The sequence below is a fragment of the Cydia fagiglandana genome, chromosome 1 (assembly GCF_963556715.1).
Source record: "Cydia fagiglandana chromosome 1, ilCydFagi1.1, whole genome shotgun sequence".
NCBI lineage: Eukaryota > Metazoa > Arthropoda > Insecta > Lepidoptera > Tortricidae > Cydia > Cydia fagiglandana.
Genome location: NC_085932.1, coordinates 30,734,654 through 30,747,237, shown reverse-complemented (window position 1 = coordinate 30,747,237; position 12,584 = coordinate 30,734,654). Strand labels below are relative to the sequence as shown.

The window sequence follows — 12,584 nt, the reverse complement described above, 5'->3', positions numbered from 1 at the left end:
TCGAAAAGATGTAAATTTCATAGCAAAGTATCTGCAAGTAATACCAGATGCTATAAATAAACTGCAGTGCCAAAATCTATCTCTTAGTGAAAGTTTGACCATAGTACAAAATACATACAAACATATATCCAAATTAATTTTGAATAAAGATGGAAAACAGATTTTAAAAAAGTTCAAAGTGGTTTTGCAGAAAAATGCCGGATATGAAGTTATGAAAAAAATGTGTGAACTGATATCGGAGAAGGAGATAGTACTAGATTCAACGATATATCGTTCTACATTTGATTACTTCCGTCGTTTTAAAAACGCACCCATTACAACAGTAGCAGTCGAAAGATCATTTAGCCAATTAAAATGGATATTTACTGCACGACGCCGCAGATTAAGAGTAGAAAACATAGAGAAAATGTATGTCGTATATTACGAAAATCACTTAAGATCAACAAAAATTAAATAATGTTGTACAAAATAAATCATGAATATTTATTTGATATGTCGATTCCGGGTCATTATTTACTAACAGAGTGTAAAGCAAGATTTATGAACATTATGCAACAAAAACTTCGTGCTATGTATGATGAACTTCTTGGAGGCTTATAATGTGTAGGCAGAAAGGTCTGTTTTTACTAAACGGGCAGTCTGTTTTACCACTTCTTTAAGGCCGTTCCCTGAGCCAGAAATGTAAAAATACCCCAATTGTTATCCTATTTTTCTAAGAAACGTTGATATTTGTAGACGTGGGAAAAATATATATAATTCTTGATTATATTATCTTTCATAACACAGCTTTCGATACACGATTCATAACACTTCGCTCGATACAATTTATTCCCAAAGTAACCTCCAATTCGAATTTATACTCCAACTTTACTTGTTTCTTTACTATGTGACACTATGAAACAAAAAAAGGAGAAAAATCAATCATAACTATAACAATAATTTGACAGCTTTAGAAAAACGATAATTAGAGGCAATATTTTTAAAATAAATAAACATCAACTAATTCTATCGTAACAAAATATTGACTTCGGCCTGCATGCTCTATCTCCGTCCGTCTTTCGAAATGAGACAGTGATGGCTGAGCGCTCGTGCCAGACGGACCTGTACTACGTGTCCCCAAAACAAATATAAGATTTAGTTATAAAAACTGTTCTGTGTTGTGTGTCCTAGCACCTAGCTAGCTAGCTAGTTGTGGCTAGTGTGTGTTGTGTGTATACCGTGTGCACCAAAACCTATAATGGGTAACAAGCAACTCATTAAAAAGAAGACATCTCGAAAAAGACAACTCAGAAGATTCCAACAAACAATGGAACAAACGTAAGTAAAAATGTATATTTATTACACAGTGAAATAAGTAATTATTACTTAATTTAATATATACTTGATCGTACTAATTAGTAATCCATATAACTTAAAACATTCTAAAATTTAATAATCGCTCCATCTACCGGTTAAACACTGTCATCAAGTCATCATCCAAATAGCTTAAAAGGATATTGCGATTCGCGACGTTTACACCACGCGGCACTAGCGCCACGGCAAAGCAGAAAACATTGCCGTCTATGTGTGCGTGTCCGTGAGTCGTAGTTACGCGGTTGCGGTGTAGTGGGCCTTCCTATAAATACGAGCACACAGTAATACATGTAACGCACACAATTACACGCATAAAGCGTTCTAGCAATCCATCCACCTATCGAGGGTTTGAACCTCAGCTCGTGATTTGTCATGCGTCTAAACTTTTTGCTTTTTTGTCTTTCTAGGAAAAGAAGAAAATTGGATAATTTCACAGCCGAAGATGATACTATATCTTTAGACTACATCGAGTGAGTATAATTATTTGACTTGTGCTTTTTAGCCCTACCTACGTAACACAATTCACTATATACTACAATTTATCTTTATTTACAGACTGCAAAATATGGAAATGGAATCTCCGATTTCATCAAAGTTGAAAGTCAGTCAAAATAACGAGTAAGTTCTAATTCTAATTGTGGCATTATCTATGAATTCTAATTGTGGCATTATCTATGAAAAGGGACCTTATTGTCTATGGCGCTTACGACGCACTGCGTCGCGCGGCGTGGTATTTATATCAGAGCATCGTTAATAATGGCGGAAGCGCCATCGACAATAAGGTCCCTTTTCATAGATAACGTCACATATGTAGGTACCTGTGTCGCGCGTAACTTCGTGCGTTGCGATAAATACCTACCTACTCACAGCGGCGGCGTACGAAAAGACCTTAGTTGGATACAGTGTTGGCATCAATCTGAACTAAATCAATCCGGATTGATCAATCGAATTGACGCGTCAATCCGAATTGATCAATCCGGATTGATCAATTCGAATTGAATCAATTCTGATTGACGCGGCAATCCGATTGAATCAATTTGAATTAACGCATCAATCCTCAATTCGGATTAAATCAATCCTCAATCTAGATTAACCATAGTCCCTAAGATTACTTTTCAAAGGTGTAAGTTTTGGGGACTTACTTACTGGACTTAAATTCGATATCTGAGGTTCCCAGAGGTTCGAAAACATGTTCCTGATGTCAGTATTGACTGATGTCCCTTTTTGGGACATTTTTCGAAATTGGCCGATTAAGTTCATATTCGTAATCGATGTCGATCATAGGTCCCTAAAAGTTTTTGGGACTTACTTACTGGACTTAAATTCGATATCTGAGGTTCCCAGAGGTTCGAAAACATGTTCCTGATGTCAGTATTGACTGATGTCCCTTTTTGGGACATTTTTCGAAATTGGCCGATTAAGTTCATATTCGTAATCGATGTCGACCATAGGTCCCTAAAAGTTTTTGGGACTTACTTACTGGACTTAAATTCGATATCTGAGGTTCCCAGAGGTTCGAAAACATGTTCCTGATGTCAGTAGTCACTGACGACCTATAATTTTATTATTACAGGACCGGGAGTTTTTTATTTATTTTATTAATTTTATTAATTTTATTTATTTTATTAATTTTATTAATTTTATTAATTTTATTAATTTTATTAATTTTATTTATTTTATTTATTTTATTTATTTTATTAATTTTATTAATTTTATTAATTTTATTAATTTTATTTATTTTATTTATTTTATTTATTTTATTTATTTTATTTATTTTATTTATTTTATTTATTTTATTTATTTTATTTATTTTATTTATTTTATTTATTTTATTTATTTTATTTATTTTATTTATTTTATTTATTTTATTTATTTTATTTATTTTATTTATTTTATTTATTTTATTTATTTTATTTATTTTATTTATTTTATTTATTTTATTTATTTTATTTATTTTATTTATTTTATTTATTTTATTTATTTTATTTATTTTATTTATTTTATTTATTTTATTTATTTTATTTATTTTATTTATTTTATTTATTTTATTTATTTTATTTATTTTATTTATTTTATTTATTTTATTTATTTTATTTATTTTATTTATTTTATTTATTTTATTTATTTTATTTATTTTATTTATTTTATTTATTTTATTTATTTTATTTATTTTATTTATTTTATTTATTTTATTTATTTTATTTATTTTATTTATTTTATTTATTTTATTTATTTTATTTATTTTATTTATTTTATTTATTTTATTTATTTTATTTATTTTATTTATTTTATTTATTTTATTTATTTTATTTATTTTATTTATTTTATTTATTTTATTTATTTTATTTATTTTATTTATTTTATTTATTTTATTTATTTTATTTATTTTATTTATTTTATTTATAATATAATAAGATTTATAATAAGAACACACCACACAGGTAGATATAAAGATAAACAGAGGAACGGCAAAAAAACTTGTTTATGCTGGAGGCTTCATAGATCGCTCATGCCAACCTCGGTTATTCAATAACAACTTGAATATAAGTGTGCGTAAAGATTACAATCGTTTGAACTGGTCAAAAACTTTATAATGAGGTAACTGAATAGACTGGGTTTTTATTTCGGTTACCGGTAACAGAGGTTAACCGTATCTGATACGGTTACCGAATCAAAGTGTTACCTTATCAGACGGTTACCGTTATGGTAGGTGTTTTTACAACCGCTTCTAAAATAACCCTATGAAAAACCCCGGTTAAGGTAACCGGTTCCTGTCCCTGGTAGAATCTAAATATTGCCGTTGAAACCATGTTTTGCACCTTAGATATCGATTTTGAATGCAAGCAGTCACTTTCAAAAAATGTCAGTAAAATGTCCCGAAACAGGACACCTTTCAATATTGCAGTCGAAAAGATGTTTAGAAACCTCTGGCTACCTCAGATATCGATTTTAAACGCAATCGGGTAATTTCTAGAAATGTCCCAAAAAAGGGCATCTCTCAATATTTCCCTCGGAAACAAGTTTCGAAACCTTTGGGCACCTCAGATATCGATTTTGAACGCTATCGGTTAATTTCAAGGAAAATCCCGAAAATGTTCCAAAAAGGACATCCTTCATAATGCCGTCAGAAACATGTTTCGGAACCTTTGGTAAACTCGGACACCGCTTCGGAACGCATTTGGTCAGTTTCAAAAAATGGCCTAAATAAAAAGGACATTAGGTGTACATACAAAGTAATCGTCAATCCGAATTGACGATTGAGGATTGAGGATTGACCGGTCAATTCGAATTAACGATTAGTAATCGTCAATCTTCAATCAGTAGATTTAGAATTAGTTTCGTCAATCGTCAATCGTCAATTCGGATTGATCGGTCAATCCTCAATCGTCAATCGTCAATTCGAATTGATATTTTGCCAACACTGGTTGGATACCTACTGTTTTCCTATCAGTGCAGATGCTTATATCTTTTTATGCTTTGAATTGATAGTCTCAATTATTTGGACATATTTTGTACTTATTTTCCTAGATGGCTATTAGTACTACCTACTTAGCAAATGTTCGCCGAAAACTAAATAAAATGTCGCCAATCAATAATATCGTACGAGATACATTGCCCTCATCAGTTATTTGATATTCTCCAAGAGGTACTTAATTTTAAAAAAACCGGCCAAGTGCAAGTTGGACTCGCACACGCAGGGTTCCGTACCATTACGCAAAGAACGGCAAAAATCACGTTTGTTGTATAACTATTTATTTTATTCTGTTTTTAGTATTTGTTGTTATAGCGGCGATTGAAATTCAATCATCTGTGAAAATTTCAACTGTCTAGCTACCACGGTTCATGAGATACAGCCTGATGACAGACGGACGGACGGACAGCGAAGTCTTAGTAATAGGGTCCCGTTTTTACCCTTTGGGTACGGAACCCTAAAAATGTACACTGATAAAATGTAATAGGGTTGCATGAGTAAGTCCCGGAAATTAAAATCCCGGGATTTACCGATTGTCCGTACTTTCGTTATTCTTTTACGTTTTTTTTTAATGAACTGATAGTTATTTTATATTATACTACCCTACACAATAGTAAATGATTTACTTTTCTTGAGCGTGTTGACCGATTTTTTATTGCGCGAGAGACACCTCCAAAGTGGTAAAATGTGTCCCCCCCCCTTAACTTCTAAAATAAGAGAATGATAAAACAAAAAAAAAAATATGATGTACATTACCAATATTACCATGCAAACTTCCACCGAAAATTATAGTTGCGTATTACCTATTCTCACATGTATCGTACAACGTTTTACAGTACATATAGCCCTTTAAATATTTGACATACATACGTAATGTGTGTGTGCATTATCGCACTAGTGCGGTAAAGTCCATATGTGCTGTAAAACATCATACATTTATTTAATTTTGGTTTTGACAGTGAGGCGACCAGCTCAAACATTTTGAACCCACGCATTGCACAGGTGGATGACACTTATCGGGTTCCTAGTCTATTAGAGGAAGAAGATACCCATGAGGTAGGTGATTATGATATATGTATACATTTTTCACCTTATTATAAATCTTTGACGTCGACTGTACATGATGTGACAAATTGTAAATGCTAACACTTACAATATATTTTATTTTCAGTTACAAATATCGTTCGATTTGGAAGAAGAGCTTCCTGACAAAACCGTCGGTCGAAGAATTGTTGCAATTAGTAATTTTTTTACAAAATTACAATCGATTTGCAATCATGGACCCTTAGGATGCGGTATTCAAGAAATGCAGTTGGTTGGAGAAGTAAAACATGGGTATAATTGAACTTGGCTCTCATTTCACATTTATGTTTTTGTTGGGAAATCATTACTTTTGTACAAAAAGTAAGAAATTACTAGTGTTAATCATAAAAGCAGTTGTGCTGAAAACGAGACCCTCGCTAACGCGCGGTCAACTGTCAAAAAATTTCAGTTTTCAATATTTTCTTTTTTTATACGCCTTTTAGTCTACCTTCATGCCAAATATCAAGTTTCTAGGTTATCTAAAAGTGGGTTAGGTTTTTGGTAAGTCTTAGGTACTTAATTAATCGAATAATTATGAATGTATGATTTTTTACATCAAATTATCAATAATTTTCAGTTTTCAGATTTTTTCCTCTATACGAGTATACTCCTAATGGTCTACCTGCCAAATATCAAGAAGGTTAGGTTTTTGATCCATAAGTCTAAATTAATAGGGATGATGACACATGTTGAATTTTACAACAAAATCTAGTAAAATACATAGCAAATGAGCAATTTATCACAATATTGTGGATATTAAAAAAATATATGGAAATAATACAAAAGTACAACGCCTGAAAGTTTCAACATTAAAGTTCTTTTCAACTTCCAAAAACTACAAAAATAAGGATACCATTCGATTCCTCACATTTTATCCAATAAAAAATTGTATGGAAACTATATACATAAACGCAATATTTCACAGACAAAATCGCAATTTTCTTGTTTTGTTCATACTTCAAGATGGACTCTCTGTGACCTTGACGTTTTGTTCGGGGCGTTTCGCGAGTGAAGTACGACTGTCGGACTTTGACTATCATTTCTAACTTTTGTATTCCTTTAATGCAATGGATACCATATAGACTTTTGATCCTAAAGACATACCTGATCGATTGATACCATAAATGAAAATTAGTCATCTAGCCTATTATCGATATATGTGTTTTTCTTCATCAAATTATCAATAATTTTCAGTTTTTAGATTGTTCCCTTTATAAACTCCTAATAGTCTACCTTGGTGTCAAATTTCAAGTTTCTAGGTCAGCTGGAAGTGGGTTAGGTTTTTGATCTATTAGTCAGTCAGTCACAAAAATGCCGGTTTTTAAACGTTAATTTATGAATAAATGTGCAAAATTGCATGTGAGTAGGTAAAATTGATTTCAAGTTGTGAAGTGGTTTGTTTAACCCTCGTGCCTTGAAACCCTTGCAAAGCTCAAGATTCCATTTTCGGTATTGAGAAGGACCAATATCGAAATATCCGGATCCCGGGATTTATTATTCGTTGATAGGTTGAAACTTGGTTAGGGCATGCAATATCGGATCATTCTCAATCCCGGGATTGATTTCCGATATTGCATGTCAATCCCGGGATTTCAATATTAATACCGGTATTTTGATATTAATTCGGATTTTTGCGATATACGAGAAAAAAAGCTAATATATTTGACAATAGAGTAGATCCGAGTACCTATTTGATATAATTTCAATTTGAGACCTCTACACGTTCCTGAGAAAAAAGTTCCTCTTGAGTGATTCGACGAACCTATGGAACTCTGTAAAATGAATAAATTTGATTTACAGTCATATGGTGCTATTTTACAGCACTAGTGCGATAATTAGCAATTACGTGACTATGTCGAAAATTCAAGGGGCCATATGTATGTAGGTACTGTAAAACGTTGTACGATACATATGCGAATAGGTAATTCGCAACTCGTGTCGATTCAAAACGCCACTCGTTTCGAATTTCCTATTTGCCGCACTTGTAAACGTAATGTAGGTAAGGTTTACTCGGGTAATTCCGAATGTCGAAAACTGTCGGATAGTTCCGAAAAGAGACTTTTATTATGATGGAATTAAGGGTGATTTTCATCTGAATTTCGGAATTATCCGACATTCGGTATTACCCGAATACACCTTACTATTACAATATGGTGCTGCTTTACCGCATTAGTGCGATAATTAGCACATTACGTAACTATGTCGAAAATTTAAAGGGCCATATTATGTACTGTAAAACGTTGTACGATACATGTGCGAATTACCTATTTTTCGCACTTGTATCGGTATGCCCTAACTTTTTAGGGTTCCGTACCCAAAGGGTAAAACGGGACCCTATTACTAAGACTTCGCTGTCCGTCCGTCCGTCCGTCTGTCACCAGGCTGTATCTCACGAACCGTGATAGCTAGACAGTTGAAATTTTCACAGATGATGTATTTCTGTTGCCGCTATAACATCAAATACTAAAAACAGAATAAAATAAAGATTTAAATGGGGCTCCCATACAACAAACGTGATTTTTGACCAAAGTTAAGCAATGTCGGGAGTGGTCAGTACTTGGATGGGTGACCGTTTTTTTGCTTTTTTTTTTGTTTTTTTTTTTTTGCATTATGGTACGGAACCCTTCGTGCGCGAGTCCGACTCGCACCTGCCCGGTTTTTTTTAATAAATATCGATGATATACCTGCACAGTATACCTAATAAATAATGATATTATAGAAAACTTGCAGTCATTAATTTGTTTAAATATAAACTGTATTTACCCTTATAATTAAATATTATTGAAATAAGAGTTGACTTCATTAAAATGAATATTTAATTTACACTATGTTTCATTTATTTTTCCATTTTAACTTTTAACGCCATCTATGAGATGCAGCATGCTTTTTCAGTATTAAGTAATACGTTTTACAAATCAGTGTCCTGTTAGTTCATTTCAAGTCGCTACTTTTTGCGTGGCGCTGTTGTATCGTCATTGTATCTAGGGGCGGGACGGGTGGCGTGAGGGGAGCCTCGATTGTAGATTTCATTTGGGTACGGGAACGGCCTTAATAAATTTATATTTGCTCCCGCGATAACGATGTATGGTTATAAAGTAACAAATGATCATCATGTAAAATCATAGCCTTAATTTTCTTGTAAAACTAGACTTTCTAAATTACAGAACTTAACTGGCGGTCCGCGAGGAGGTCTGCATATTACTGATGTTACCAACGCTTCGCGAACACTTCTGATGAACCTGGAAACTTTGAATTGGGACCCTATGTTGTGTAGGTAAGAATCAAATTTCTTTAAACACGTATTTTATTTAAAAAAAAAATACTAAATTTAAGGTACCTAACACCTATAGCATATATGTGTCTGTCTATTTAAAAAACCGGGCAAGTGCGAGTCGGACTCGCGCACGAAGGGTTCCGTACTATAAAGCAAAAAAAAAACGGTCACCTATCCAAGTACTGACCACGCCCGACGTTGCTTCACTTTGGTCAAAAATCACGTTTGTTGTATGAGAGCCCCATTTAAATCTTTATTTTATTCTGTTTTTAGTATTTGTTGTTATAGCGGCAACAGAAATACATCATCTGTGAAAATTTCAACTGTCTAGCTATCACGGTTCGTGAGATACAGCCTGGTGACAGACAGACGGACAGACGGACGGACGGACAGCGAAGTCTTAGTAATACCCCGTAAACGGGACCCCCGTTTTACCTTTTGGGTACGGAACCCTAAAAACATAATGCATTTTGCATCGCTTGGATTTCCGTTATTTTTTATATTTTTTTATGTTTTCTAGGTTATTCGGAATCCACCGAGACTCATTGGCCCAAATACGAAGCAGTTCCGAAGTGTACGGCGTAGTCAAAGACGGATCAATCTTAGACGGAATTAGGATATCGGGGGTAAGTATTTTATTCTTATAAATTACACCCATAGACTAGGAATCCACTTGACTAGACCGAGTTTAGAGCAATTATTTCATGAAACCGATGATGCCAAAAATACGGGGGTGCGCGGGATGAGGTGAGCGAAGTCTCGTGCCGTGATTGGTCCGTTCAAAGACGCGGACGTCACACAAAGACACTTTCGACTCGAACATGGAGTAAATTTCCCGTATGCGTGGCAGAGGGGGTAGCGCGACTATGCTCAGTCTGGAGGATGTTTTGTCTGTGATTACACCTTTTATATTGTCTATGTTTATTTTAACGTCACAAATCGCGTGTTTAATATTAACTGCAGCTTTTTTTACACATTGACTGCATAAAGATACAGTAACTTTATATCAATGTAGCTTTTTTCGCAAATTCGTATTTACCTGGATTCGGTGTTGTCCGTAGTGGCTGGAGACCACTCCTGCTAATACAGTATAGCTAAAAAAATGTATTAACCCTTAACATGGCAAGACATGAAATAATGTATCCACCTATCACGTGGAATGTTTTTGGGTCATAGTAATGAGTAAAACAGTACATAATTTGAGAAAAAAAAATTAAAAGCATTCTGAAAGTAGGGTTTTCAGGACGTCCGTTAAAACGGACATTGCCACGAACCTTATACAGTGAAACCTGGATAAGTGAGATCTCAAGGGACGAGCAAATTTGTCTCACTTAAAGAGGTTTTCCACTTACCCAGGCTCCCAGTTAGCCAGGTACAAATAAATTTCTGTCTCATTTACAGAGGGTCCCATTAAGAGCGCTCTTACAAGAAAAGTCGAAATAATGCAAAATTGATGATACTAGTCGACGAAATTCAGGACTTTGTGCTCATTATTAGAAACAATGAGTACTTGTTCCAGTAAAAGCGTCTTCTTATCTTTTTAAATATCGTTGTAAATATTAGAAAAAGGACTTATTAAATTAGTAATGAATTTTTTTCTGATGGTCGTTTCCGAAAAACCGCGTGAAGCACTGAACGGCAAGCTCTTATTTGGAAATGTTGAGAAGTTTACTCTGCTAAACCTGGCTATTTTGTATTACTAATACCCTGTACTTTAGGCATATCAAACGATATTTTTCCTACATACCTTTGAGAAAGAGAAAATCAAAGTAAAACGAACTCAATTTTCTCTCCGAAACAAGTGTCAATTTCTACGAAAATCTACTTAATATCGAAGTCATTTTCATACTCAAGCAATCTGCAACGTTTGCTTATACTGTTGGTATACATTAGTGTTTATGAAATTCTACTATAATTTTTTGGCAATTTTTTGAAAACTACTCTATATTACCGATGACGCGCGCTCGCCAGCTCAGTGCCGCGGCAGAGCTTGTACAGGCAGGACGTGTGTCGGTCGGCTCCGCACATTTTCAACGGCGACGACGAGGTTTTTTATCATTGTGTGCGGCGGGCGCCGTGTAAAACGCTATACTGTGTGCGTGTAAACCGCAACGAGAGACTTTGATCCTAGCACTGTTTTTAAGTATAGTATTATAATTTATAATGGTACAGTTTAATAAACTACCGGACAGAATTAAAAATATTTGAAACGACCTGACATTCTATATGTATTTATTTGACTCAAGATAGTACTCAGGGTCTCATGATGGAGCCGGAAGGTGGTCACCGGTACCAATCAACCATGCAACTAAACCACTTTGTGTTTAGGCTCGTTTTATTCATCTCAACAAGATCTTTGACACAAAATAGTACTCAGGGTCTGATGATGGAGCCGGAAGGTGGTCACCGGTACCAATCAACCATGCAAATAAACCACTTCGTGTTTGGGCACGTTTGATTCGGCTCAACAAGATCTTTGACTTAAGATAGTACTCAGGGTCTGATGATGGAGCCGGAAGGGGGTCACCAGTACCAGTCAACCATGCAACTAAACCACTTCGTGTTTGGGCTCGTTTGATTCGTCTCAACAAGATCTTTGACACAAGATAGTACTCAGGGTCTGATGATGGAGCCGGAAGGTGGTCACCGGTACCAATTAACCATGCAACTAAACCACTTCGTGTTTAGGCTCGTTTGATTCGTCTCAACAAGATCTTTGACACAAGATAGTACTCAGGGTCTGATGATGGAGCTGGAAGGTGGTCACCGGTACCAATCAACCATGCAACTAAACCACTTCGTGTTTAGGTTCGTTTTATTCGTCTCAACAAGATCTTTGACACAAGATAGTACTCAGGGTCTGATGATGGAGCCGGAAGGTGGTCACCGGTACCAATCAACCATGCAACTAAACCACTTCGTGTTTGGGCTCGTTTGATTCGTCGCAACAAGATCTTTGACACAAGATACTACTCAGGGTCTGATGATGGAGCTCGAAGGTGGCGACGGGTACCAGTCTATCACATAACTGAACCACTTCGTGTTTGGGCTTCGTGTTTGGGCTTCGTGTTTGGTTTATCACCTAGTGTCAAAGATCTTGTTGAGACGAATCAAACGAGCCTAAACACGAAGTGGTTTAGTTGCATGGTTGATTGGTACCGGTGACCACCTTCCAGCTCCATCATCAGACTCTGAGTATCACCTAGTGTCAAAGATCTTGTTGAGACTAATCAAACGAGCCTAAACATGAAGTGGTTTAGTTGCATGGTTGATTGGTACCGGTGACCACCTTCCGGCTCCATCATCAGACTCTGAGTATCACCTAGTGTCAAAGATCTTGTTGAGACTAGTCAAACGAGCCTAAACATGAAGTGGTTTAGTTGCATGGTTGATTGGTACCAG

The 12,584-nt window shown here is 34.9% G+C and overlaps 1 protein-coding gene across 4 annotated transcripts in view; it reads left to right on the top strand.

The window, feature by feature from the left end:
* The window catches only part of LOC134669563 (glycerol kinase 3), a 51,930-nt gene that overhangs the window by 26,044 nt on the left and 13,302 nt on the right, over positions 1 to 12,584 (top strand). For all 4 annotated transcript variants that reach the window (XM_063527227.1, XM_063527233.1, XM_063527220.1 and 1 more), the window contains exons 6-7: positions 9,073 to 9,182; positions 9,703 to 9,808. In XM_063527227.1, the coding sequence (XP_063383297.1) occupies positions 9,073 to 9,182; positions 9,703 to 9,808 (216 nt within the window). The remainder of the gene's footprint in view (positions 1 to 9,072; positions 9,183 to 9,702; positions 9,809 to 12,584) is intronic.